The 27,384-nt window shown below is 52.8% G+C and overlaps 8 protein-coding genes across 8 annotated transcripts; 3 read left to right on the top strand and 5 right to left on the bottom strand.

The window, feature by feature from the left end:
- Positions 1–1,105: 1,105 nt before the first annotated feature.
- On the bottom strand, positions 1,106–2,859 carry Z520_03399 (uncharacterized protein; the record flags this gene model as incomplete). The annotated part of the gene is made up of 3 exons (XM_016773910.1): positions 1,106–2,346; positions 2,400–2,705; positions 2,784–2,859. The coding sequence occupies 3 exons, from the start codon at positions 2,857–2,859 to the stop codon at positions 1,106–1,108; spliced, it is 1,623 nt and encodes a 540-aa protein (XP_016634856.1).
- Positions 2,860–4,358: 1,499 nt separating this feature from the next.
- Z520_03398 (uncharacterized protein) lies at positions 4,359–5,936 on the bottom strand (the record flags this gene model as incomplete). Its single annotated transcript, XM_016773909.1, has 1 exon — positions 4,359–5,936. The coding sequence occupies one exon, from the start codon at positions 5,934–5,936 to the stop codon at positions 4,359–4,361; it is 1,578 nt and encodes a 525-aa protein (XP_016634855.1).
- A 441-nt stretch (positions 5,937–6,377) lies between these two features.
- Positions 6,378–7,237, top strand: Z520_03397 (uncharacterized protein; the record flags this gene model as incomplete). The annotated part of the gene is made up of 2 exons (XM_016773908.1): positions 6,378–6,732; positions 6,822–7,237. The coding sequence occupies 2 exons, from the start codon at positions 6,378–6,380 to the stop codon at positions 7,235–7,237; spliced, it is 771 nt and encodes a 256-aa protein (XP_016634854.1).
- Positions 7,238–7,929: 692 nt separating this feature from the next.
- On the bottom strand, positions 7,930–9,892 carry Z520_03396 (uncharacterized protein; the record flags this gene model as incomplete). The annotated part of the gene is made up of 2 exons (XM_016773907.1): positions 7,930–9,566; positions 9,619–9,892. 2 exons carry the CDS (start codon positions 9,890–9,892, stop codon positions 7,930–7,932), a joined length of 1,911 nt encoding a protein of 636 aa, XP_016634853.1.
- A 4,548-nt stretch (positions 9,893–14,440) lies between these two features.
- On the top strand, positions 14,441–18,556 carry Z520_03395 (uncharacterized protein; the record flags this gene model as incomplete). The annotated part of the gene is made up of 1 exon (XM_016773906.1): positions 14,441–18,556. The coding sequence occupies one exon, from the start codon at positions 14,441–14,443 to the stop codon at positions 18,554–18,556; it is 4,116 nt and encodes a 1,371-aa protein (XP_016634852.1).
- Positions 18,557–19,984: 1,428 nt separating this feature from the next.
- Z520_03394 (uncharacterized protein) lies at positions 19,985–21,754 on the bottom strand (the record flags this gene model as incomplete). Its single annotated transcript, XM_016773905.1, has 5 exons — positions 19,985–20,888; positions 20,945–21,101; positions 21,154–21,360; positions 21,417–21,490; positions 21,549–21,754. 5 exons carry the CDS (start codon positions 21,752–21,754, stop codon positions 19,985–19,987), a joined length of 1,548 nt encoding a protein of 515 aa, XP_016634851.1.
- Positions 21,755–23,637: 1,883 nt separating this feature from the next.
- Z520_03393 (uncharacterized protein) lies at positions 23,638–25,482 on the bottom strand (the record flags this gene model as incomplete). The annotated part of the gene is made up of 1 exon (XM_016773904.1): positions 23,638–25,482. One exon carries the CDS (start codon positions 25,480–25,482, stop codon positions 23,638–23,640), a length of 1,845 nt encoding a protein of 614 aa, XP_016634850.1.
- Positions 25,483–26,557: 1,075 nt separating this feature from the next.
- On the top strand, positions 26,558–27,040 carry Z520_03392 (uncharacterized protein; the record flags this gene model as incomplete). The annotated part of the gene is made up of 1 exon (XM_016773903.1): positions 26,558–27,040. The coding sequence occupies one exon, from the start codon at positions 26,558–26,560 to the stop codon at positions 27,038–27,040; it is 483 nt and encodes a 160-aa protein (XP_016634849.1).
- Between the last annotated feature and the right edge of the window lie 344 nt (positions 27,041–27,384).

Here is a 27,384-nt window from a genome sequence, read left to right as displayed (position 1 = left end):
GATGAATTCCTCCATGGCATACCAAGGTACTTCGCAATGCGCGTGATCACATACCTATTCGACCGCTCCACCCTTACGGACACACGATCTAGATCTGAATAAACAAAGTGCGTGCTAGGCACATAGACAGGGCTCTAATGCACAGTCCTTTTTTCTCCCTCTTTGCCGAAGGTAAAAAACACAATCTGATCTGATATGATAATTATTACAAGTGTGATATCCATCTAATCTGATCCGAACCATCAGATAAAAGTCGAGTTGGGAGATCAAAGGAGAGTGCTTACCTCGTACCGGGGTGGGGGGAATTTTACATACCCGTCCGGTCGAGCCGGGCCTTGGACCACCTACCTAAGGTAGGTACCTAATTACCTGCATGAGAACGGAGTGATTTAATTTATCTTGTAATATTGGGTAGGTAGGTACTTTTGTGTAAGGCCTTGCGTGCTTTGAAGCTTTGTCTTTCTTTACTTGTAACCTGGGGAACATTAACACCCTGATGGTTGAGGAATTGTGTATAGTCCGTATGTGACTGGATGAAACTTGACATGTCATACATCCCTCCTTGAAGGTTACTTCTGTACGTCCTCGTATCCATACTCACACGAATAGCAAAATTGAGAGACAGGAGCGGCGACGAGCCAGGACGTGGCTCCTGAATACCTGGGTAGGTATCCAGACCGTGTAGATTTTTGGCATCTCAATAACAATACGTGTCGCTGTCTCTGTCCTTGCGCCGTGACCTGTGTTTCTCTCACATCTATTTGTGCCCGGCTCCACCGGAGCATGCGAAAACAAAACTCCTCTGGCTGATCGCCATCAAAAATCAATCCCTCAGTCCTGTACCCCACGCCGCATTGCCTCATGTTGTCATAACCTTCTCAAGCCGTGTGTTCTGAGGCCGATTGTTGTTCCTGCCGGCTGCCGTCCGTAAACGCCATACTCGAGTTCCTGCAAACATAACCTGTTTAATAACCCCAGACCCTGACCGTCCTGACCGTCCTGACCGTCCTAACCAGAAGCACCGTACAGTTTCCCGTTTGCGACGATCAATAACACCATTGCAGTCCCAAATCCAGTGGTATCTCTCTAACAGCAACCCCCAAATCTAGGCATATTCTTCGTCGGAAACCACAGTAACATCAACCACATCGGATACCCTTTCCGCGCCGGAATTCTCCAAACAAGGAACAACTGACTTGACCACAGTCGAGTCGTTCTTCTCCCGGGGAACAAACCACAGCTGGAAAACGCCAATGATGGCAACAAACCCGGCAACCCACCACGCCAGACCCGTAAAGCCAATACTGGAACCCCATTCATACAAAATACCCGCAACAGGCGGTGCCACCGTTCTGCACGCCGCACCAGCCGATGCGGCCAGTCCGTTGATGCGTCCCAGATAGGCAGGAGACGGACTCGCCTGCTTCAGTAAGATCAAAATCACCGGGTAGTCGAGAATCGAGAGGAAGTTTCGGATCGTCAGGCAGGCATAAATGCCCGGGTAGAGCAAGTTTGAGGGCAACAGCGCTAGGTATGGAACGATGAAAAACGCCACTGGATGCAAGATAGTGACAAGAACAAACACTCGCCATATGCCGAGACGCTCGGCGGTGAAGGGGAAAATGACAGCTTGTATGAACAAAGCGATAACCCCGTTCACAGACATGATCACTCCCACATCTTTGGTGGATAGCCCGAGGCCGCCTGGGATGTCCACCAGGCCGCTAGCCGCGATGGAGATTTGGTTGACGGCCTTGTCCTGGTAGAAGATGGGGAGGAGATGATCATAGCACATCGAATGATACGTGTAGATCGAGAGGGCCAGCGTCAGCATCACGACTTTCTTAGTCAGCCATTTCGGAGAGCTCTTCTCGCTTATAGAGGGGTCGCGCGAGGTCCCATCGGCGTTGAGCTGCCATTGATCATTCTTTTGAACGTCAATCTCATTGAACGTCCCGTACGACTCTTGCCTCAGATCAACGGCATTGTCAGCAGTGGCACCTGCGGCAGTGATCATGCGAGTTTGTTCGGGAAGGTCCTGGTGGGCGCTGGAGCTGCGGCCACCAACGAGATCGGGGTGGGTCTCTCTCAGATACAAGTAGCCATTGATGATGCTAACGAGCATGAGCGAAGCGCAGATGAGGTTCGGGAGAAGCCAAGGAAATTGACCAAAAAGCCCTTGTTTAGAAAAGGCATCTGGGTACGAAACCGCAGGATCGGCGAAAAGCCCCCCAATAGCAGGTCCAATAATTGTACCAATGGCCCAAACGAACGGCATGACTGAATACGCCTTGGGCTCCCATTCTGGCTTGGTTGTGAGTTCACCGACCATGGTTTGTATGACGCCTGACAACCCGTTAGCAGCCAACCCCGGTGGGTGAAGATGTCGATGTGCATACCAATGTTCCCGTTAAGCGCACCTCCGAGGATTCTTCCCGCTAGAGCCATGGTGAAGTTTGTGGAGAAACCAACGATCAAAAGAGAAATCATTGTTCCAAAGCAGCCAAAGAGAAGAACTGGCCTTCTTCCGACACGATCCGATAGTCCTCCCCATAGCAAAGAGCACAGAGCTTCGGTGAGGGAGAAGGAGGCAATGAGGACGCCTGCCCAGAACGATGGGTCAGCCATGCCGAACTGCTTGACCATAAGCCAGGCATAAGGGAAGATTGAGGTGACGGCAACAGGCTCGGCGAGACGACATATTGCTGTCATAAGTGGTTAGCCAGGTAGTCGCGGACCAGATGGCAGGTGTCAGAAAATCACGAATGAGGCAGCGAACTTACCGAGAACAAGGAATTGGCCCGTGGGGAAGGAGTCGTCCGAGGGCGAATGATTCTTTGATCGTGTAAGTCCCAACATCCTTGAATATGCCCAATTTCTTACGACCTGTCCTCCCTCTTGCGACTTTTTGGATCACAGTACCAGTCAGTCGATGGAGAACGTTGTCTAACGGCGAATCTGCAGGAACGCTGCTGTCAAGACAGGACGGTCGGGATACGGCACAGTGTTTTTAAGCGGCAGATGACAGACCAGAACTAGGGGAGGGAAGAGCAGGTAGAATGATAGAGTAAATGAAGAATGAAAATGAAGGGAAAAGAAGAAGGGCAAAGATGGTGAGGTGGAGGCGTGACAGTCTGGCAGTCACCGCAGTTGTCTGGCGGAGACACCTTCCGAGGGTTGGCGAAGCAGCAGAAAAGGCAAAAGGTGAGAGAGCAGAAACACAATCGAGATGCGGCAATGCGTTTTTGCTGCCAAAATCTAGGTAGTCATACGACGAGCATCACCCTCACACGGAACAGCGGCTGTGAATCCCTTGTTGTTAACATTCACCCCGTGGCGAGACCTGGCGGTTTGCGCTGCAAGCAACCATCAGGATGGGAAAAGAAGGAACAAGTTCAGAGTCGAGGGACTTGCGAGTCAGAGGCGGGTCTGGTTGAATGCCGACGAGCGAATAGGGTTGCGACACTTGGCTCACCGCCCGGATGATGGAGGGCGGTGAGCAAAAGTGACGCTTAGGATTGGAGAAACTCTGGAAGATCGGGTGAGATAGCGGCATTTCGGCTGGGAATCCCGTATCGTGATTTGCCCGGAGATCGACACTTTGTTGCGCTTGTTGAAGCCGCTAGTGAGAGAAAATTGCAAGGGCCAAAGCGAGGCCCATGTAGGAAATCCAGTCCAGAGATCGCTCTATCCAGCTGCAATCGTCGACCACACACCCTCAACAACCATCATCCTACGAGGTAAAAGCAGGTACGGAAAACCCAAATGGTAATTATTGGACAGTGTAGTTGGCGGTGCTGTTTAAACAAAAGTGTATCAGGTGAGGTACTCGGTAAGCATGTGCATCAGGGTAAGTTGGGACGGAACACATGCACCTGCAGCCGTGACAAGAGTGCACGAGGATATCAATGTGGAAAACACACTACCAAGAAAGACGCCTGTCAGGTAGGCTCATGCGGAATCCATGACTAAGAGAAAGCGTGGAAGGGTCGGTGAATGCTACACAGCACAGGTCATGGAATGCCCCAGAGCCGCCGAACCACCCCTCCCTCTCATCCTCGTACCTTGATTTTCATGCTGTACAACCAAGGAAAAAGAGCCTCGACTGGACGGGCGGCAGGTGATCAAAAGATTCCCATGACACGACTGCCGGCAGTATTTTGCTGCATCGCAGATTGTGATGGAGGGGTTGACGCAAAGATCCACACCGACTTCCGAGACTAAATCGTGTTAAAAGACAGTAAAAAACACCGAAGACCGGCCGGTTGCTGCTGCCGTACGGACTTTACCTAATGCAGTATAGATCAAAAGGTACCTGAGAGCCTTGTCAAACTATCCCAGCCTTGTCATGTTCCCGGTTACTTGGACGCTATTTCATCATTGCCTCCTCCCTCCGTCATCGTGGCCTCCTTTTTCCTTTGTAATCCCAGCTCTGCCTCTCCCCTGAGCACCTTGATCAACATCATTGCCCGGTCTTGCCCCGCCGCCGTCTCCTTGCCCAGATCATATACGACATTGATGAGAGCCAAGGCAGCCACAAAAACACACACGTCGCCTCCTCGGATGCCTCTCCACCACCGACGTTTGACGCCCACTTTCCAAAGAGAATCAACACTCGTTCGCGCCGCATACAAGGAATTGGCATGGCCAGCGGTCGTTTGGTCGAACACCTGGAACATCCCGCCCAAAAACCCGCCTAGGAAGAATCGAAATTTGGGTAGAAACGAGCGAGGTAAGATAGCCTGGAACAAACAAATACTTCCCCAAGCTACACCAATCGACCCAGACACGGCTATTGTAGACCTCAACACAGCTTCGGACAGCCCGTTGAGGGACGCCAGTGGTGCTTTGATAATCTTCCTTAGCCGCAGCAAAGCCAGCGCCCCGTAGTATTTGGTAAAGAACTTCGCCAATTGCGGGAATGAAATCAACATGTGTCGTATATATGCCATGAAGCATGACGGGTCCGAAGGGTGTATGAGTGCACAGGACAGATGCTGGATGCCTGGGTGTGCCCGAGACGTGATGGGCGAAATGACGGGATCGATCCCTGCCGGCAGTGTCTGCGCTTCATTGGGATGCAGGATTGGCGAGACAAAGTTAGGCCATCTTAACTGTGCCATTTGTGCAAGAGCGTCCACAATGTTATTGGGGGTCGGCCATACGACCTTTGGTGAGAGACTCGCCGGTCGACGCTGAATATACTCGGGAGTGTATCCAAGGATGAATGACCCGTATGCCTCAGGGAAGCAGTCGCGGTCGAACACAAACGCGTGCAACAATTGGCCCTGTGCCAGAGCAAACAGCACCCAACTCCCCAGCCACGACGGCTTGTTCTTGACCAACGCCGTGTGCTCAATGGCGGCATATCCCAATTCGAGGGCTCGACAGCCCACATAGATTGCAAGCGTAATCCGGAGCTGATCTGCGGGACAAATGCCCAGAGCAAACCCCGAGAGACTGGCTCCAAGAGCCGGCGCAATGCGGGAGGTGAGTGTCGCGTAGATGCGTGGATACCGCTCTCGAATATCCCGCACCTTCTCATGAAGCAGCTGGAGTCTCAGCCTGGCGAAGATGCGATAGAGTGTTGCGTGAAAGAACAGGAGTGATGACAGTGACAGAGCCATCCTCGAGTGCGATGCCACAATGGGTTTCCTCGAGCCAGTCGCGGTCGGAGATCTGCGTGCTGCAAGACGGTCTAAGATCGCCGCAAGCAGTTTAAGAGAGCCAAAGGTGACCAGAAACACTCGCGATGCAGAACGGAAAGCAGCAGCTCTATGGTTGTCGTGGAAAGCGACTGATCTGGAGCCGTCCTCCTGAATTTCGCTCTTTCGGATGCCCTGTGCTCTCGCTGACTGTCTCGACAGGAATCTGCGTAGCACCTCATACTCTCGCTCGTTCACCATAAGGCGAATTGGAAGTTGATCGGTCGCCATTTTGTACTGTCTTATCAGTCCTTTTGTGTCTGCAGGTGTTGTTCAAGGCTGACGTGACAACTGCGTCGTAGTCGTGGCGAACAGAGCTTCGGGACGCTTTAGCGCCGACTTTCCACGCCTCTGGGCCTTTTCCCGACCCGTGAAGTGATGGGATACGGGGCAGTCTTACAATTAACCGCTAACGAGAGCGAAGAATCAAGGTAAGGGATGATGATGCGATTGACGCCGGTGAGGTGGTTCAATCGACGTGCCTCGGTTCGATATCGACACACGTGGATAAGTACGGGAACAGGGTCTCTTGCTCCGCACTAAATGTACGTTTGATCATAGTAGGCATAAGATGCAATCTCGAAACGACACATCATCGTCCTCGACATCCACCTTCAAGGTGTGCCCCAAACGACGAAACAATGTTTTGCGACCTCCTGGGCTTCCTCAACCATGAACCTCTTCAACTTCCTTCTCTCCATTATCAGTCTCTCTCTCATCCTGGTTGACCCAGCCCTCGGCGCGAAATCCACGGCAACGTCCTTCTGCAAATGCATCTGCTTCACCAACAGCACGATCATTGCATTGAACCCACCCCCTTCTTCCACGAGCGCCTCCGCAGTGCATAACCTAGCGCTCAGATCTCCTCACGCACTGGCCGCCGATTCCACCGACGAACAACCCGCGCCGCCCTCACGCCCACACCACAAACTCACCTGCGCCGACTGCACGCGGGCCTTTTGTCTCGACTATAACCTGCCGATCTGCAAGAATGCGCGGGACGAAGATGTTTTCACCACCTGTTTCCGTGCGTCTCCCCCCCTCCCCAACTCGTGATATACAACGCAATTCATCCCCCCCAACCCAAACTAACCAGAAAACCCCGGTTCAACGCAGAGCGGGATTCCCTCAAAGACGAGACCGTCGTCGTAATATTCATCTTCGCCACAGCGGGCCTGTTGGCGTGGGCCATTGTGAAGCCCTGGATCGATCGACTGAGGGAGAAGAACACATTTGCACCGTTGCTGCCACACAATCGAGGCGTCGCCCACATACGAGGTCAGAATCATGGGCAGCAAAGCAACTCGCGAGGAGGCCCCCGTCGGACCCCGGGCTTCGGGGACGGCACAAGAGGAGAGGGAGACGAGGACGATCTTGTTGGAATCGGGAGCAGAAGCCGAAATGGGAAGGGAGCACGGAGAGAGGGAGACGGCGCTCCCAACCACATTCCTTACGACGAGGATATGCACGCCGACCAAGACGCCATGGACATCGTCTCCGGCATGCCATCAGGGTCCGGCTCTCGCCCCTGACCGTTCAAATTAGCAGCCTTTTTTGGGGAATGTTAATGAACGAAACAGTCATGTTTTGTCCCGTCTGTCCGTCCACCTCATAGCCAGTAATCCCAGGTTCGCTTCCACTGGTGCTGATCGCTGTAGTCATGAACGACCTACCCTGTTGTACATCACCGATCTTCTCGGCTGGTATTTCGTTGCTCACCGCGGGTCAGAGACTAAATCACGTACAAGTGACAAATCGTTATGTATTCGAGGTTCTGTCTGCTTCATCACGCAGCTGCATGCTATTGCGTGCCAATCAATGTTCCATCCCAACACTTGTGAGCTCTCACTAGCACTTGCTGAAGCAATTCCCCGCAGCCCGACAAGTAGCGTGAAAGAGTATTAACCATCGACGCAAAATCACACCCATATTCACACTGACCAACAGCTCACATTTCTTTTCCTTTCGCTTTTTCCTGTGATGTCATCCAAGGCACGCCCAGTCCAAGCCCCATCTCGAAAGACACTGCTGTGCCGTACATATCTTCTAACCAGCCCATTATGCCCATCCAAGGCCCGCCATTTTGAAGATCCCCTGTGCTATGCTGAAAGAAAAAACCACGCACATACACAAACATGAAAGAATCCCGCCTGCTGTAACGCTGTCATAGCCATGTCCATGCAAGTTTCATTATTTGCGCGCACGTCTCACATCTTTCTCCTCCTTATTTGGAAGAAATCAAGAAACCGACACGTTCTCGAGTCAGCACATTCCCTTCGGTGATCGACTCCTTCAATCCCACGGCTTCCCAAGCGGCAGAGTTCGCCATGCGGTCTTTGTTCGGAATGCGGGACGTGTACATCTTTTGACGACGGGCTTCGCGTTCGTTGACAACATCAACCATGAGTTTCGTGGTGGCAGCGTCTCGAATCGTGGGTGCTTGGACGAAATTGTTGAAGATATTGAGATTCTCAAAGTCCACATTCAAAAGGATGTTGGAGGCGACCGTGTCTTTGAAAGTCGAAACGGGGGGTAGTATCTCGGATTGCGGAGACGATGGTGACATATCTGCCGACGAAGGCATAGAGCCAAACACCATGGATGCCAGCGCTGGATTGTGTTTTGGGCGGCCATCGTCAAATTGAGGCAGGCGAGATGGGATGATGGTGCTGGCAGTGGAGTTGCTGTCGAGTTTGAAGTTCTTAATGTCAATGTGGGTGGCCAGGAATTGAAGAATGAGCTTGATGATGGAGCTACTGGCGATGAGATAGTCTGATCCAATCATGTTCTTTCCATGTGATGACATGGGTGAGTTGGCAAGCTCCACGGCAGCTCTGTAGGCGAGCTCCAAGACATCCCAGTCAAGATAACTGCCTAGAAGCCTCTCTGCGCATATGGAGACTGGTTCAAGACCAAGTTCTATCCCAGATACCCAGTAAGACAGGATATACTCAAGATTATGCACTCTCACCGCCTGAAAGTCGGCTCCGGGATGTGGCTGGACAAAAAACTCCTTCCCCAAGACTGTGTCTGAGTAGAGGAAGCGCAATGCTGCTTCAAAGGCGTGAGCCATGATTGGACGAGCAGGATACAAGCTGATGACATTGCCAGGGTAATTGTTGTTAGCCTGCTGTTGGCGAGTCACCAATCTCCGCAAGCGCAAGCTGCGGAAGAGAATGACAGAGTGACTGTAACTGACAAAGGGTTGTGCATTGGTTGGGTTCACTTGGAGGAGAATATCAACACCTTCTTTTGTCGAATTGAGAAGAAGCAGATGTTCCTGAAGTGAAGGGAGAGTGTTGAATGACCTTGGTGCAACCACAGGCACGGCATAGGGTGTGATGGATGGCTGATGGTAGCCATTAACTGCCGGATCGCGGAATCCATCTTTGAATGTAACAGGTGGTTGCGCATCTTGATAACCAGAATTGGTATCTTCTGACTGCGACGCAAAGACCCCGCTCTCATCTAGAGCCGATTCTGATGAATCGATCCCATTCGCATAGCTGGACGTGGGGATGGGTTCAGTTTTGTCTGCGAAGACTAATCCTGGCATATCGGGATCCGGTTGAACTTTTCCACCCTCCTCAGCTGGGCTCTGGAGAGATTCAAGCAATCTGCCATTCACCCCGGTGATGGCTTCATGTCCATAATCAGTTTCAGTAGCTGGCAGTTCGTTGGTGGGTTCTGTAATTTCAAGATTTGTCGTCTCGGTCACTTCACTGACATCATGTCTAGCCTGTACATCACTGTCGCCAGCTTCCACCTCTTTTCCATTGTCCTCATTATCATTATGTGCTTCTGTTGCGATTTCCTCCGGCGCAGTAGAGTGAGAGGGCTGAGGAGTCACAGGTTCTGAGCCTGGGATAACGAGTCAGTGGAGATCGCATAAAGCCTGTGGGAATTCGCCGACCTATGGACGGAGGCGTTACTTTCTCCCCAGAGTCCCCGTCTCGAGATGCAGCGGAATCGGCCACGTCTACTCCAGACTCTGTGTCTCTCGGAAACTTTTCGTCATCGGCAGAAGACTGGGGGTCTTGTCCTAGGTCTACCTTCTCGGGCTCGCGCTCCAACGTGATCGGCTTTGGCTTCTGGCGTTTCAAGCCCGGGATCAAAGGCAACGCCGGCTGTACTATGCGAGCGTGTGGCTTCCTGGACGGTTTGTTAGTTGCCGAATTAGAGGCCATCTTGACTGAGAAGCAACGGTCCAAGTGACGACCCCCAAGATGCGACCATGGAGATTGACTGAGCGAACAGAGTGAAGTAGAAGGCACTGGGAGACCGAGCAAGAAGGGCACAGCAATGACTGCTGGAGAGAACGAGGGATTTGCGCAGCTGCAAGAGTGACAGTGAAGAAGAGTAATGATGTCGGCTGTCTTTCCAAAATGAAAAGCCTCGGAGGGGCAGCCACTGGCGAACTTTGGGATTTTAGCGACCACTTTTCCTTGTTGGGGTGCATCAACTCCGCACTTTCTGGCCAAGACCATCGGAAGCGGATTATCTATATCGCCGGACATCCGACAGCAGCTTGAACAGCAGAACATGTCCACACCGGTGGCAGTGAACAGGTACCTCGTACACTTTACCTACTTGACCACAGAACCTCTGTCGCTTGTCTCGTGCACTGTGCCATCGACTCGATGTCCTTGTGCTCCTACCAACAAAGGGAAGAAAATGGCATCGTGCCTGCTCTAAAGGCTCAAGATAAAGGTAGTCTCTAGAAAGACTGCGCAAGAGAACCGGCATTCACCATGGCGATGACGTTGTTCACAACTAGTTCGGTGCCACGAAGTGCTCCCCATGGATCCGGCGAGCAGTCCATCAGATATGCCACTGAAATGCTTCCCCAATGACATTCTCAAAAAAACCCTATGTGAGTACCTATGTATTCTTTCATCTGACAACTTCAAGGTGCAAATCACCCAGTATGTGTACCCGTGCGGAGTGTGGAGTGCCTGGCACTATACTCGGTAGGATGTACCGAGTAATACGTACTCACAGAAGACTGGCCGGGAAGAGTCCGACCCTTTGTCTGTGCAGGAAGACATTACAATAGATCTGAGATGAGGCCATCAGCAGGCGGGGAAGACCGTCTGCTGGGAAATTGGATAGTTCTTCTGGTGCATTCCTTCTACAAGGCTCTTTAGTATTCACAAAAGCAGACATTCTTGGACATGCCGGAGCGGCCACCCGAGGTTCCATGTCGCAACCAGCAGAGGCAAATTTTCCCCGCAGGGACGATGAAGGTGCCAGCCGAAGAAGAACGAATCAGTACAAAAGGCACAAGGTACGATATCCCAGGCGTCGAATCGCTTGAACCATGTGGCAGAGGCACGAAATTACCTGTGTATAAGTGGGACAACAGGCGAATGCGACGGCGGTGGACTCTGCGTGTCATCGCTACTACTAAGCGGCCTTGAGATTTAACAAATCATTGCGATAGGGATTCCAGGTTGCGGCTCCGAGGTGCTGCTACTCGTAGAAGGCATATGTACCTTGTACTTAGCTGCGAGCGTGAATGGACGCTTCCATTATTCAAGTTGTGGAAGGTGAGATGGCCATGGTTATGACGTCGTGCAGTAATTTGCCGGCAGATTAGGCGGCGTCAGGCCAGAAGCTGGAAGCGGGACTTTAGAAGAAAATCCAGACGCACTAGACTCACCCATCCAACATGACGGTGGAGAGACGGCCCAGTGCTAGAGAACGGGCTAGGTATGATTCCCAGACGCGAAAACGCGTCCATGGGAAATGATTGTTTACATCTGACCGTGTTCATGGAGAGCCAGGCTTCAAAGTCAAAAGGAGATTTGGAGATAACGACTGGGGTTTTCCAAGGGCATTGGAAAAAGACACTTCAAGGTCAGATCTATTGTATGCTATATACGGATCACTCGGTACAAGACAGAAAAAGGACCTCTTAACCTCCCCCGTATGCAGAGGGAAGAATTTTGATGTTTCCAATGATGCCATTGGTGGTGCTGAAGCACTGAGAGGACCAAAATAACCACACAAATATAAAAAGACGGGCCACTGGTTTTCTTGAAAGTCAAAGAGAAGTCCCCGAGAAACAGCATCATTGGTTTGAAGAGGAAAAACATGGCACAGGCCGGTGAGAGTCGGCGGAGTCGGTCAATCTCGCACTCAGGGGTAAGGCCCATGTATTGTCTCCTCATTGGGCCTCAGGACAAGTCTCGCTGAGCCCTGAAGCAGCCATAAGGTTGCTCCCGAACGTTCCCCCCATGTGGCTTACAGTTGGGGGCAACAACGGCGCCCGCTAGCAGGGGACGTTAAGCCCACTAGCCAGGGACCAAGCCCAACTCTGCCATCCCAGGCACCCACCAGGCCCAATGGCCCAATGGCCATCGGCACAATCCTCGTCAATTGTCACGCCAGCGCCAAAGCCGCCCATGGAAATGGTGCTTGAAGACTCCGACAAGCCAACCATATTACGTGAGTCTATGTGATCCGAAGAAAGAACCCGAAGCCTTGCCTCATGATGGAGCAGATATTGCGGAAAGGACGAGGAGATAGGTACCAGCCTACCAGGTCATGCTGGATTTCAGGAGACGGCACGCAACCGAAGGAGTCGAGGGGGGCTACTAGCCACCTGCATGTTTGCTTTCCTGCTTGCTCCTACAGTTCTCCTATTCCCTCTTCTTTGTTCCCTGATATCGAGTGAAAGAAATCCCAACCTGTCGTCTTGCGTGCTGTTCTCTGTACCATGTGGCTAACCGCCCGGGGCCTCCCAGGTTCCCGTTTGGCGGTGCGTCTTCCCGAGATGGCCACCAAAGTCAAAGGGACGAGGAGGACACGAGTGACAACGGCCGATGGCACTTGGGGGATGTGCCGACCTGCGTCTACTGGAACCTTAGTCTCCCAATCGGGCGGCCATCACATCAATCTGCGACACGCTAGATAGACAAGTGTCGCTGTGTGCTCTCTTTTCTCCGTTTCCCCTTTCGAATCTGTCTGCACTCGGTATCGATATCGTCGTCATGCCTCTCTCTGCCAATCCCACTCTTTCTCTGCCGCTTCCGCATCCGCTGGTTTGGTGTCCAGCCACAATTTCATCTGCGACATCCTGCTGTCCACGCTCACCGGGCAATCCTGAGATCGTCGGTCTCTGCTCCTTGATTGCTCTGCCAACCGTGTAACCAGCCCAGGTGATCGTCACTCGTTCTTCTCCTGTATTCCGTGACTCGAGTACCTCGTACTGGTACCCTCGTGTCACCCACCGCCACCCAGAATCCTTTTGGGGGTTCGATATTAATGTCGACTATTTTCTCTCAGCTCGCCGTCCGAGTTTGGCGTCTGTCAAGATCGCGAGAAAAGAAAACTCTCTTTCGACACGCATTGTTTGATTAGCTCTAGCCTTGTCGCTTCACCTGGTTAGCCTGCTTCAAATTGCCCACTTTTTCCACATCTTCCGCTTGCTTCAGAACGGCCAACGCAGTGGGACCCAACGCTTCACCACCGGGTACTAGGTTCAACGAGTATACGATTCTCCATAGCCCGGTCTCATATGCAGATCCTGGAGGGGTCTCTCTTTGCCTTGCCCGACTTCCAAGTCCTGTTCAGCCCTCTGAAATCTCCGTCAAATCTTGTTAAGCGTGTCAACCCTGCTTACCTGCCCGCTGCTGCACGCGTTTACCCTGCTTCGACCCTTGACCTGGACCTGCTCCACCGAAAGAGAGCATCACGCACGCACGCACACTCGGAACCTTCTTTTTTCCCACATTGGCTCTCCTTCAGCCTTCTCAGTGTTCACTGCCAGTTCGACTGCTGGCAAGGGGTTCTTTTCCTTTGGCCTTCGCTCTTTTCTCAGAAGCCACGCTCGCTGTTCTTCTCGGCTGGTCCAGCAATCCCTTCCTTGTACAGGGTATCAATCATCGGATCACGACGCAGCCTGCTACCCGTATCAGCCTCTTGGGTCAACATCATTCCTTAAACTGGGGGCTCTTTGCTGCCCTGCAGGTGCTGTTGCCGGAAAAGGCGCCTCCTCCCTCAAACTGCAGCCCAGCCTGCGCTTTCGTTCCCCCCCTCTACCCTGGTTCCTCAACCTGGCCTGGTCGACCTGGGTGTCAAAAAGTCTTGCTCATGCTGACTTTGGCTCTTGAACTGCGACGCGCTCTTCGCCTCGACTTCTTCCGACACTGATGGACTGTTGAACACGTTCACTTGTCTCGACATACCTCTGCCACTCTTTTTACACTTCGAGAAACCCAGAACTACGTTCGTTTCCAGCCTTAGCACTGCACATATTGTCCTGGACAGCTCCTGTGCCATCGCCGTCTCAGATACATCGTCCCTGGCAGGCAGCCACTCCCTTTGATAACTCGAGGAAGCTTTAACTCCAAGAGAAGGGTATCAAGCGACGTCCAAGCCACCTTCAGAGTCGCCCACACCGTGGTCTTCCAGTCCCGTACGCCGCCGTCTCTCACTTCGACTTCTCACGCCCTCGACGGGACTCACTGACTTGCGGTTGACGGGCTCAATCGCCAATCCCGAGATACTCCCATTTGACACCTCGGGGTCCCTCCATCTCACTTGGTGTTCTTATCTGCTATCATTCTAGATGGAACGATCATAGTCGGTCCTTTTGCAGAGTCACTCGTTATATTGTGTACGAGCTCAGTATTCAGACTCCTCTTGGTCAATGCGCTCGGCTGACACAATTGTCTAGTTAACTCACCGCATACATTCTTTTACATCTGACAATTTCCTAGACGTCTGATATGGCGGTCTTCAAGAAGAAGCCGAAGGCTAAGGATGATACCTATATCATTCCGCCGGCTGCATCCTCAGACCCAGCTCTGCCGACGAAACTATCCCGCAGTTTGAAGCGCAAACAGAAAAATGTGGTGGAACCAAAGCCAGAGATTGACCTGGCCACGGTGCTTCCAGATAAAAACGACTTTCGGACCAGCCTGCTCATGCCTGGCCTGTCCGCTCGCTTCAGCATGCTTCGGGAGCAGGACGACCCAACGACCAAAGTTGGCAAAGCTAGCGACGACAGTGTTTTATTTCCAAAGAGAGCCTCTCGGCTCAACTTGTTCTCCCACAATCCCTTAACAGATATTGCCGAGACAGAATCCATCCAGACCGCGTTTAGGGCACCATTCTCCGACGAGGATCGTTCCTATTCCTTTTCTGAAGGAGCTGGATATGCCAGCGACGATGCCGGGTCCGTGCTGGCGAGGACGAGGCCCGTGGATGGCAACAACCTTTTTGGTGGTCGGCAGAAGATGTACCGGATACCGACTGCCAGTGGATCAGGCTCCTCGAAAGATTTAACCGAAACATCTGCACCATTGATATCTGGAAGGCATGTTTACCAGAATGATGTTGTGCTGTCCCCGTATCAGCAGATGCGCCTCAAGGCTCGGGAGGGACAGGAGCGCGAGGAATCTCGCGAGAGGCCTGCTAGTGCAGGAGCCGAAGAGCCTGATCGCAGCAGCGTCATCAACACTCCTTCGACGGGATTCAGCAAGAGCAGGGGTACAACATCATCTACGGCCTCTGGGCCTTCAAATCGGCGCACTTCAACCGCTGCCACGTCGGTCGTTTCGGATACGCCGCATCCTAGGCAGAGCAACACGAGTGCCAGCTCAAACAACCGTATGCAGGGCTCTGAATATGGCAGCGAAGAAAACCTGCTGAAGCGCAACTTCTCGTCCGACTCTCGAAAAGGATTTCAGGGGATGGACCATCACGCCCAACCTCCCCTCCCTATGTCCCCATCGAATAGTCGTCAACTCTTTCAGTCGAGCAGTGTCAGCAATCTTGCGGATAAGTATGCTCATGGCGCTTCGTCGTTCTCCGCAAACACCCTACGCGCCGCAAGTCCCACCCCAGCTCTCCAATCACAGGCACTGGCGTCGCTTGACTTTGGCCTCAAAAGCTCCAACAACCATCCACGTAGATATCAGACAGCCTCTCCAACGAATGATGAAGATGATGGATCAATCTACAAACAAAGTCTTCAGCCCAACGATCGCGGCAAGGCCACTGCTATGGGATTGTTCAACAGACCGCAGCAACAATTTGACGAGGCAAAATTCCAGGAGCGACAACTACAAATGCACGAAGGCAGGATATCACCACCTGCATCTGATGGTCCAGACTATGGTGGGATTGCGGAGCGGCAGCATGCGCCCGGTCGAGTCGTCCTTCCCACCATTCCAACTTCTCCTTTCAAAACCTATCGCGGCCGAGATTCTGGTAGTACTTCGGTCACTTCTCGTTCAAGAGCACAATCAACTGCTTCCTCTGTCAATCCAGCACAGGTCCAAGCCCAAGTGGAAGCACTCATCAGACGCCAGAACGAGGAATATTCGACACTTCAGACGCAGAGATCCACAACAGCCGAGCCAAATCGCCCTTCGGCGGCGTCACAGCCTCCTAAATCACTCCGAGAGCAACCTGCGGCATCCCGGGGAACCTTCTTCGACACCTTTGATGGCAGTGATGAAGATGATGCCGACAGCCCTATGTTGGGCAGGTACGAGCCAGCACCGAGACTTGCTCCATTAGATGTCCATCCAGCCCTCCGGGACGGCTCACAAGCTTTTGACTTTGGTGATCATGTCTCAGCCTTTGGCAAGCCGGGTCGACCTCAGTCGAATGTCTCAGCGGATACCTCTTCTCCTTCCGTGACACATGATACTCCGGATACCTCAGACTCACTTCACCGTGCCTCTCACACAAAGGCCAGCGATTCCCCTACTTTTGGGCCTACCACGGGACTGGGCTTGAGTGGTTTGATTAGGACTCACCTGCGGCATGACAGCGACAGATCCTCCGTTATGCCGCCACCTTCGCCGGGACAGCCTCCGTATCAGTCGAATTTCTCGATAAGCCCCCTTCGTGACCGTGAGCCTTCTGGTGTATCCGTGCCCACCGGCAATTATCGAGGCTCAGTACGTGAAAGGGAGCCTTCTGTGGCTTCTACCCAACCGGGAAACTATCCCCCGTCTCTCCGTGACAGGGAGCCGTCCGTAGCTTCTACTGCTCGTACAACGAACCCCCCGGAGAGCACACACAGTGATCCTTGGGAATTTGATAACGCCCATCGCACTGTACGAAGTCCTCTGGAACCGGTGCACGACGATGCCATACCTGCTATGTCTCAAAAAGCACAACAGATTCTCGGCCAGGCAATATCTCATAAGAACCAAGCCTCGAGCAAGACTCAACAAGTCCTGGGTGATGATGCCCCTGGATCAGGCGCTCTACAACACCCTGCAAATAGGGCATTCCCATCACACGACGCGCTTCCTCATCATCAGCGAGGGGAAAGCACGGAGACCCAGAAAGAATTTGGCAATGAGCTGGCTGAGCGTGCAAGAAGAATTCAAGGGAGTCTTAAGGGAGTTGCAGAAGCCGAGAAACGGTCTCGAAGCCAAGACCGCCACAATCCCGCTGCACAGGCGTTGCATGCTCTTCGACACAAGACAAGCAAAACGTCTCTCGGGCCTCGGGCCAACGAGCCTCAACCCAAAGCTATGAAGATGCTTGGGATAGGAGTCAGTCAAAAACCCGAGCCCATGGGACGATCACCAAACGTAGGAGCGAGAGGCGACTGGGACTTTGAGCAAGGATACGACGAGCATGACAACCGACCCACTCCCAGGCAGAGGCCTGCAGAGTTTGAACCCCCAAGTGGCAGACGAACTCCTGGGTTCTCGCGGCCTGGACCTGGACCTGGACATGGAGCCTATCCCATCAACTCGAATGAAGATCCCGAGCGACGCTACCAACGCTCTGCGACGCCAACCTCTGGGAGAGCAAGACGGGATCGAGCCGAGTCTGAGGCGGCCGAAAGGTCGAGAAGTCGGACGGGTCGGTATAGAGAAGAGCCGCCATACTCGCCTGGAGAATATGGTAGAACGGGTCCGCCTCACCTACCATTACATCGAGAACAGCAGCAACGTCCTTATGGTCCTCCTGACGGATCACGTGGCTATCCTGGACCTCATCCCTCCCGAGTGCCACTACGTGGTCCTCCCCCTGTTGATCCGCGAACCTTCGAGAGGTCTGCGTCGGCCATGTCAAATCGACAACCAAGTGCGACTCGCGCTGGACCAGCTGGCTTCTACGATGGCCGTGCGGCCACGCCAACAATGGGTGGAACTCCTCAACTTGGATCTGGCCCGATGCAAGTGGGAGCACCAAGACCATCTCCTCGACCACCTTTCCCACATTCGCCCATCAGTCCTTTTACATCTCCACCTGGAGTGTCACCTGGCCTCTCTGGTCCAGCTTCCGGCGTGCTTTCTGCGCTACCATCTCCATCCGGCCAGCCACCGTCAGGACGTTTCACCCCTGTCGAAGGGCGGTCTACCCCAGCAGGAAGCCGCAAGAAATCAGTCACCAAGGGTATGATTTCGGAACCGACATTCATTTCCAGCACTTCTTCGGTTCCCCTAGTCGGCTTGCCAAATGGACCTAGGCCAACTCAAATTGCAAGCCCTCCGATTCCGTCAATGAACCCACGCCGCCGTGGAAATACCATGACGGATCGACCTGACGGATACCCCAGTCCACGGATGCCGGCGTCTCAGATGACGGCGATGCCTGATTCCCCAGGTCGCGGAGGAGGTTTGCCAATTTCTGGCTCGCAGCGTGCTTATTTCGATCAACAACAGCAGGTACAACAGAAGCCTCCACCGCGTCCACGGAATCGCCTCCGAAAGATCAGCAGCGAAGGCGGAAGCATGGCTGCTCGCGCCCGGAACCAAGCCATGATGTCTGAGTTTGGTCACGAGAGGCTTCGGAGCCCAGCGATGCCTGTATTCCCCAACCGAAGTACTACCTCTCTCAGCATTCACCAAGATGGCGGCATGTTCTGATATCGAATGTCAATAACCGCAGAACCTATTTGTCCACGATCTCCAAACCATTCTACAATTTCTCACCACTATTTACCGTCTTTTCCAAGACTCTAACTCCTTTACTGTCGTATAAAAAAACTTTGCGCGATCGTGCTTTTCGAATGTTTCGACTCCGAGTCTCGGAAAGCCCAAAAAATACCTGAATTCTTCACGACTGAACTCATTTGACGGGAATTTGAAAATGTAACTTTGCGATGGCCGGAATGGGAATTTGAACAATCTTCTTTTTGAAGTGTGTTATTCGACGACTTGTACGTTTTCTTTGTTGGAACCACTTTCCGAACTCGACGGAATACGACTATGGGCGGCTATACTCTGTTTTTCTGGTTTCGTTTTGCGAGGAAAAAGAATATTTCTGCTTTGTTTGGAAGGCGCGTGTGCTTGGACCAGCCACCGCTTACTGTGTGTTCAAGGGTGTCTGGGTGCTATCTATCCCAAGCAGCGAGGCTGGTGGACAGGTTTTTCCGTCTGTGTCTGAATATATACGGCAAGCAATATAAAAATGCCACGCACATATGTAAAGTGTGTATACAGAATATAGCTGAAGGAGTCTCGCGACTCGGGGTGCGATGCTGGAATGGTATGTAGGTGGTAGGTGGTAGGTGGTATGTACGGGAATCAAATAGGAGAATTGAGACATTCAAGTAGTGAAGATTCTTTTTTGACGTACATTCCTTTAATGATCCTTCCCTTTCTCTCGGGGCTGTGGGCCACACACACACGCCTGCGCACCACCGTGTTAGATCGATCTCGACCCCGTCACACGTAGCCGCAATTGACGACTGGGGTCCTCTGTTGGTCGGAATCTGGATGGATGGATGGATGGATGGTTTGGTTTGGTCTGGTCGAGTCACTGTTTGACGTTTGGCGTTTGGCATTTGGCGGGTAGGTTCATGTCAACTGATTGCATTTCAAATGGCTGGGTTACTACTATGTTGAGGGTATTCATTCATTCATTCATTCATTTTATTCATTCCCTCCGGTTGAGTTCAAAAGGAAAGGCTCCTGGACAGAACGGACTTGACAGACTTGACAGCGAGAGACTCTCTTGCGCTTGTTGGACGACTGATAATTATTCAATCCAGAGCACTATCTACTTGCTTGGAATCTTTGGCGGGTCAATTCGATTCAGTTCAGTTCAATTGCATTTCGATTCAATTCACCCACTCTCCCACCCACTCACCGCAGCACGGTAAAGTATGATGAATATCCCCCGCCTGTCCCTCCTCGCCTTACATGGGCAAGTTCAGTCACTGGATCAATGTCGAATCAATGACTCAATCAAGTACCGTAGATGCAATCCATTTGAGCCGCCATGAAGTACGCTCGTAGACGGGAGCAGAGAGGGAGAAAGAGAGAGACAGACAGAGAAATCATCCAGACCTCTCAAATCATATACCTATAGCCCTTCTGCAACCGTCTCGCAGCAGCGAGATCAATGCCCTCAATCTCCGCGGTCCTTCTCAGTTTCGCCAGATCGCGATCCGTCAAGGGCGTGTCTTCATCCTCCATCCTCTCGAGGCGCTTGTTCTGTCTCGTCAACACGATGCGCATGCTGACGCCCATGATTGCCGCCACGGCTTGCAGGCCGATGTTGATGCCCAGGGCGAGACGGTAGTAGGGTTTGTCCTGGTCGCGGTACGTATAGGGTGTCCAGATGGATGCCGAGTTGCCGATCGAGTTGATAAAGGCGTACGCTGCGGCGCGCTTTGCCGGTGGGCGCGGGATGGCCGAGGCGATCCACGCGTAGCAGGTGCCGTTCATGGCGAAGACGAAGATCATGAGGAAGAGGGAGAAGTAGCGGGGCCCAAAGGTGTCGGTGGTCATGAAGATGATCCAGCCGACGATGGTGATCGGGATCGGGTACATGAAGAACCAGAAGCGGTTCTCCATGCGGTCCGAGACGACCGAGTGCGCGAACGAGTAGAAAACCATGAACATGTAGGGGGGTGCGCAGAGGAGGAGCGAGATGATGTGGTTGTAACCCAAAGTGGCGGTGAGCGTTGGGAAGAAGTTTTGGAACCCGGCGGCCCCGGTGATGCACATGTAGGCGATGGCGAGCATGTAGGTCTTGGAGTCGGTCATGGCGAGTTTGAAGCCCTTCCACTGCGACATGCCTCCTTCTTCATCGACGTCGGCTTCGGCGGCTTCGATCGCGAGGCGGCGGTTCGCCACATGTTTCATCTCTTCGGGCAGACGCTTCCAGGTGCTGGGGAAGTCGGGGAGGACAAAGCAAATGACCAGGCCGATGAAACATGTGATGGAACCTTCAATGACATAAAGCCATTGCCTAAGGAAAAAGTCAGTCTGGTGTATCGAAAGCAAAAGGGTAGCGGCAAAACTCACCATGCGGACATGCCCATTTCGCCAGCCAAACCACTGAGAATACCAGCAGCGATAAGGTTGCCAAATGCACCGCTGATGAGGGAACCGGAATAGAAGATGGACATTCGGAGGTTCAATTCCTTCTTGGTGTACCACCTGGAGAGGTAGAAGAGGACACCTGCAGCAGTTAGCACTTCTTGTGCTCGAGAATTCGCAGAAAGTCGCCGTACCTGGGAAGAAGGGAGCCTCGACCAAACCAAGCACAAAACGACAGGCGACAATTCCGCCATAGCTCTTGACTTGAGAAGTCAACGCCGATACGAGGCCCCAGGCGCATACGAAGAAGCCTAGGTATAGAGAAGGACGGCCGAGGTGGTTGAGTAAGAGGTTGGACGGCACTTGAGCCAAGATGTAGCTGACGAAGAGGATGGAAAGACCTAGCCGCCAGCTGTTAGGGATAAGGGGCGCCATATTGATAGAGAGTCAACCCTACCAGTCTGATACTGATCACCATGCAAGCCCAAGTCATCCTCGAGACCCTGCAACCGAGCGGCGGCATAGTTGTTCCTGGACTCCCCATCAGCTCTACCCAGATTCGATAGCTGCCGCGAATGTGATGACTTACCGATCAATGTAGTTCATCAAGTAGACGAGCACAATCAAGGGCATGATCCGGAAATCGATCTTGCGGACAAGTTTCTTCTCGATGGCAAGCTCCTCCTCGGTGAGGGCGCCAAAATGCATGGCCTCATCGTGCGAGAGACCAGCCTTCTCCCCAAGGACATCGTGGTCGAGAACCACACCGGCACCTCCTGACTTGATATCGCCCATTTTGTGCGGCCGTACAAATGCGACAGCTTAGGATACACAAGGTGCTAGGAGGAGAAGGAGAATTGAGCTGGGGAGATGCAGGATCGTCATTCCTTTAAGGGAGCGGCACTGACTTCATGACTTGCACGCGCCCATCCTCCCCAGGCTCGTGGAAGCGAAGTCGAGTCGTCTTTGCCACGCAGAGATGGAGAAATCGTGGGGACGATCATGCCATGGGGCTGCGAGAGGGCCACTCGTGACCCTTGTGCATACTGGTAGCTCCAGCTGCTGAAATCAGGGCGGGTGCAACACACGTCTGGGCTGACGTTGTGGAGGTTGTCAAGACAAGGCCACATGCACCACTTTTGGGCAACAGAGCTTGAACGGTAAAACACCGGTGGGATCCCGACGGAACCAAGCTTCTGATGGCTGGATTGTCGATGGCGCTCGTGTTCATCTGATGCAACAGGAGCAGGGTGACTGCATGGAACGATCTTCTTGGAAGGTCACGGTCGTGGCATGGTTGGGTGGCCATGGTTAAGATCTCCGCCCGAGCCCAAGCCACCAGCTACCTAAAGCACCAGGAAATAGAAGGCGATACCCGTCTGTCCATTCCATTCGTAGTTAAATGGAAGCGTATAATCCTAACTTATTTCGAGCCTCTGGGGTGCCTGGAGCGGCCTCCTTCTGGACCAGGTGAATGCTGAGCTTGGGGCAGAACGGTCTGGGGACCGTGACCGATCCGTGTCCGGGCCCCGGTTGACTGTGGCCCTTCTTCCCCCACAAAGGCGTAGACTCCATGGGGGAGGACTTTTGACCCCCAAATGTTCCGTGGCCCCAGCGGGAGAAGTCCAGAACGGCCGTGTTATAAGTCCCGTGCCTGGGTAGAAGCACCCATCTTCCGACGGCGTCAAACCTTCTTGGGGCAATCTCCTAATGTGATTGTAGATATAGATATAGATACGGAACCCACAAGGACAATAACCGAAATGCCGTCGGAACGTGACCCTCGCACATTCATCGCACCTGCAGGCTGAGATAGGCCTGAAGTGAGAACTCTGCGTACATAGCTGTGGGAATAAACAATATCTTTGCATCGGTTCGCATGTGAAGATATAGCTAGGCCTGGGCGAGGAATCCTGAAGCTGGCGCAAGACGGCCCTCCAGGCTCCCAGACGACAAGCACCGCAAACTCACCGACCGAGATTTTGCCTTTTGCCACATGCAAAGCCTACGGACTTGTTTACAAGCCATCCTTGGCTCACGGACAGCATGCAATTGATACTGCTTCGAGAATACATTAGGCTAATCGTTAGTGCGAATCCAAGACAGCCTGTGTCCTGTACCGAATAGTCGCATAGTTCTCATCCCAGCGCCTTAAGAACGTTGATGGCTGGGAGGGCCCTCGTCGGCAGTGGCTAGACCGGGGATCAGCCCACTTCGGTGCAGGTCAGAGCGGCGGACATGAGTGGGTATTGTGGTCTGCAAGTTGGAAGATACTGAGTAGAGACCCGTTGATTGTAGAGAATCCCCGGCTCGAACCAGATGCCAACTTTCAAGAGGTGGACGTCGTGGCTTTGGCTCGGTTATAACCTCCCAAGACCCTCTCTACCTGGGCACTCCTTCGACTCGATTTTAGGTGTCCATTCTTTGTCTCGTGGCCTGCCTGTCCGACATCCGATTGCCCGAACGAGCCTTGCCTCCTTCCCGGCACTGAGTCACTCTGCACTGCTCAGAGCATCCTCAAGAGAGGATATTATCTGTGTGCCAGGTCGGCATCAGATGCAATTGGCTTCCCGAACAGCGTGGCTCGGATTAGAGTTTTGGTAGTTTGGATGTGAGCAGATCTAGGGCCAGGTGTAGATGTTTCGGCTCCAATTCCGCTTGTGGTTGCTGCTTTCTGCTCACACATTGGGACTGAGCAAGTCGTACTTGACACACATCTCAACACTTTCCGCGCTGGCCTGGAAGAATCTTCGTGCTTCGAGTCCAACCCAGATCTTCAGCAACGAAAAGTCACCCTCTTTGAAGCTCTTGAGCACGGCTCCGGGGTCTGAAGATCCAATTTGTCGCAGAATTGGCAGGGCACTCTGGAAGAGATCAAGATCGGGATCCAATGCCCTTCCAATACCCTCCAAAAGCAGAATTGAGATGACCACGTTCACGAAATCACCTTCCATCCTGACATGATGGGCTCTGACCATCCCGAGGACTGAAGAAAGAACATCGCCGATTTTGATATTACCCAAAGCAAAGGTTTGGCCCTTGACGGCCAGGACGAGATGCTGCATCTTCAGGGCAAACACTTCGCCGTCGATAACAGCATCAGGCTGACGACATCGTTCAATCATCAAATGTCCAGCCTTGTAGCCGTCGAACTCGGCGACGGCACGGAAAAGATCCAAGAAGTTGGCTCTGTTCTTTGCGTTTAGTTCTGTGACGAGGCCTGTGTCGATAAAGATCAGTTGTGGTATGTAGCCCTCCTTGTCAAGCTGCTCCAGGGCAGCTAACCATTCCCTTTTTTTTCCAATGTACGGACGCAGGCGCGATAGAACTGCCTCCGATTCATCGATTTCGGAAGCCGTCGCTGGCTGAGATGCGTCTTGTCGAGACATATGAGTAGGGAACTTGACGTCCAGCCCCATGTCCGGATGGACTGGCTTATAGAAGTTGACCATTATATTGCCGGGATGAAGGTCGGCATGAACAAAGTTGTCTATCAGAAGCATGTGTAAGAAGGCATCTAATCCCTCGTTTGCAATGTCTTTCTGAAATGCGCCACCTCCGGATTCTAGAAAGGCTGCGAGAGGAAGTCCTTGCGCGAACTCCTCCACGAGGACGGTGCGAGTAGTAAAGTCTGTATATGGATAAGGGAACCATGCTGTAGTTCTATGTTGAAAATGTCTTCGGAGAATTGTCAGGTTGGCCGCCTCGATTCGCAAATCCAGCTGCAGCCTCATCATCTCGCCAAAGTTGCTGACTTCGTTGGGCAGATCCAGCCACTCCAAGGTCGGGATAGCATTAATGATTGCGGCAAAGACGGCCATAATTTTGAGATCTCGGCGAACGTTACGTTCCACTTTTGGATGTAGGACCTTGATGGCGACATAAGCGGAAGGGACTCTTTGGGGGCTTGATTTGACGAGGGCATCAACGTTCCTCCTGATTCGATCCCGGAGTCTGTATTTGTCTGACGCCTCGAGGTCGCTATCATCTGGCTTCGCGAGGTCTGGCTTGAGCCTTGCCTTGTAGACTTGAGCAATGGCGCCCACGCCGAGGGGCTTCTCATCGAACTCCTCAAAGATTTCATTGAACGACCTCCCCCCAAATGCTTCCGAGATGGTCTTGATGGTGTGACGCAGGGAATGGGCAGGAGCATTGGAATGGAGCTCGGACATCTGCCTGCACATCTCGGCGGGGAAGATGTCGCTCCTGGACGCAGCCCATTGACCAAGTTTGATGAAAGCAGGCCCGGCTCTCTCCATGGAGCTCACAAGAAACCCGTACCACCATATTGTCCCGACTCTTTCGTTATCGCGATCTTTTCTTCTCGGACCCAGGAACGCGGCGGGGATCGTCACAATGACGGGGACGAAGATGACGAACAGATGGAAAAAGCGCAGACCCGTGGCAAGAGGTTCGTACAGCCACTGATCAAGGACGTAGATGACGGTCTTGTAGAGTCGACGCAGGCCGTAAGCGTCGTCGGGAACTTTCTTGCTGATCTCCTCCCTCGACACCTCCAACATTTTGATTTCTCGAGTCTTGCCACCTTCATTTTCATCTTCCCCGAGGCGGATAAAGGCTGCAGGGGAAAGAGCGGCTGCAGCTGCCAGGAGAGATGGAGTGCGCCGCTGCCGCTGCCGCTGACGGGGGTCTTTGAGGCTGTATTTTCTGGTCCATTGGCTGAAAGACTGTTGACGTCGGGGGATGCGGACGCGGCTTGTGAATCGAAAGAGATGGAAATCCCTTTGGCCACAGAAGCGGCCAAACAGGAAAAAGGAACGCATCAAAGTCAAGAACGAGGGGTGTGTCTATCAGTGACCCATGCAGAACTTGAAGAGTAGAAACATGAAGCAGGATGAAACAGCATGAAGCAGCATGAAGCAGGATGTAGCAAGCTGCTGCTCAACACAATTTTGATGTCGCAACTGCTACAATGACGTCGCGTTTCCTACCCGCTGCCGTGGTTCCGCTAAGCCCGCCAACCACAAAGAACAACTTGCCTTTGAAGTGCTTTACCAACCTTCATTTCTTCTCCCTTGCTTGATACAACAGACCCATACCTGTATCTATAGCAGACTGATCAACTGCCGATACCGCCATGTCCGCAATCAACTGGCGTGCTTTATTCCTTTCCCCTCTACTCTCTTTGACCGGGCCGCACAGATGCCCCAAACATCAGACTCAGCTCACTCGGTTTTTGGTATTTGTATTCGACGTCTACATGTCTACATGGGATATGGCCATACAAGTCTCGGTCCGATCCTCTTTACCGAGTATTCATGATTGCTACCTCGTAAGGCCACTCCATCGCACTCCGAGGGCCGATTGTCCTTGGGCCTTTGCTAGCGAGCTGAGCACTGCCCGCCTCAGCCTTGTGGGCATCTAATTTGGGATCCCAAGGCCCGAGTTGAGTCAGACTACCTGGTAAGGCCCAGACGTGATCCAATCTTCATATCTCTGCTCGTCGCGGCTCTGCGTCTGTTGTTCAAATATGTCTTGTTCGGGACTGCTCGTCTTCCCCCAAAACACAAGATCTCCGTACTCGCCATTTCCCCTCAGTGAAACAGAGCTTCCATCCGCGGTTATTAGGAGCCAAAGATGCCCCCTCGCATAAGTCCTCTCATTTCCTTCCTCATCTCTGCTTCCCTCCTCCTCACTCTCATCACCGCGCAGTCAAGCAGCACCCAATTCGGCTCATGTGTCAACAACTGCATCTCCACCTACCCGATCGTCAACCACTGCAACGGCACCGAGACGGGCTCCGCGCTCGACCAGTGCAAATGCGAGAGCTACTCGCCCTCCAACGACCCCTTGATCAATTGCATTCTGGGCTGCCCTTCGGACCAGCAACTTGCATTCGCGGATAGTCTCCCGAAGCTCTGCGCACAGACATTGTTCCTGGGTTTGGATCTGTCGGATCAGCCCAAACCCTCGGCGGAGAACTCGGCTGCTAGCGCCACGGTCGACGCGGCAAAAGCTACAGGCAGCACGACAAGCGGCAACGGTGCAGCTGGCTTTGGGGCGGGGGTGAACATGCTGGGATACCTCGCCTTGACCTTGGGCGTCGCAGTGTTGTTATGACGAGCTCGAGCAGAGCTTGGTTTGGGGATAGATTGTGGATCTGTTGATTGGATATGACGATAATTTCATGACGGGATTTATAGACTCTGAGAGGGGTTTTCTTGTATGGCAAGGCGTTAGCTAGATATCCGAAAGAGTGCACAGGACACAGGTATACCCCACTGGTTAGACTGGTTAGAATGTGACACTCAGAGTCAATGTATGTATAAAAGATCATCACCTACAGTGCTGAACACACGATCCGCTCTTTGTTCTCCTTGCGTTATCCATGGACACGTACATATATGAAAGACAGAATCTACTTCTGCACGCTCAATCGACCAGTACCAACGAATCCTAAGGAT

The sequence above is a fragment of the Fonsecaea multimorphosa genome (assembly GCF_000836435.1).
Source record: "Fonsecaea multimorphosa CBS 102226 unplaced genomic scaffold supercont1.5, whole genome shotgun sequence".
In the NCBI taxonomy this organism is placed as follows: domain Eukaryota; kingdom Fungi; phylum Ascomycota; class Eurotiomycetes; order Chaetothyriales; family Herpotrichiellaceae; genus Fonsecaea; species Fonsecaea multimorphosa.
Note: the sequence above shows the minus strand (reverse complement) of the source record. Positions and strands in the feature narration are given on the sequence as shown.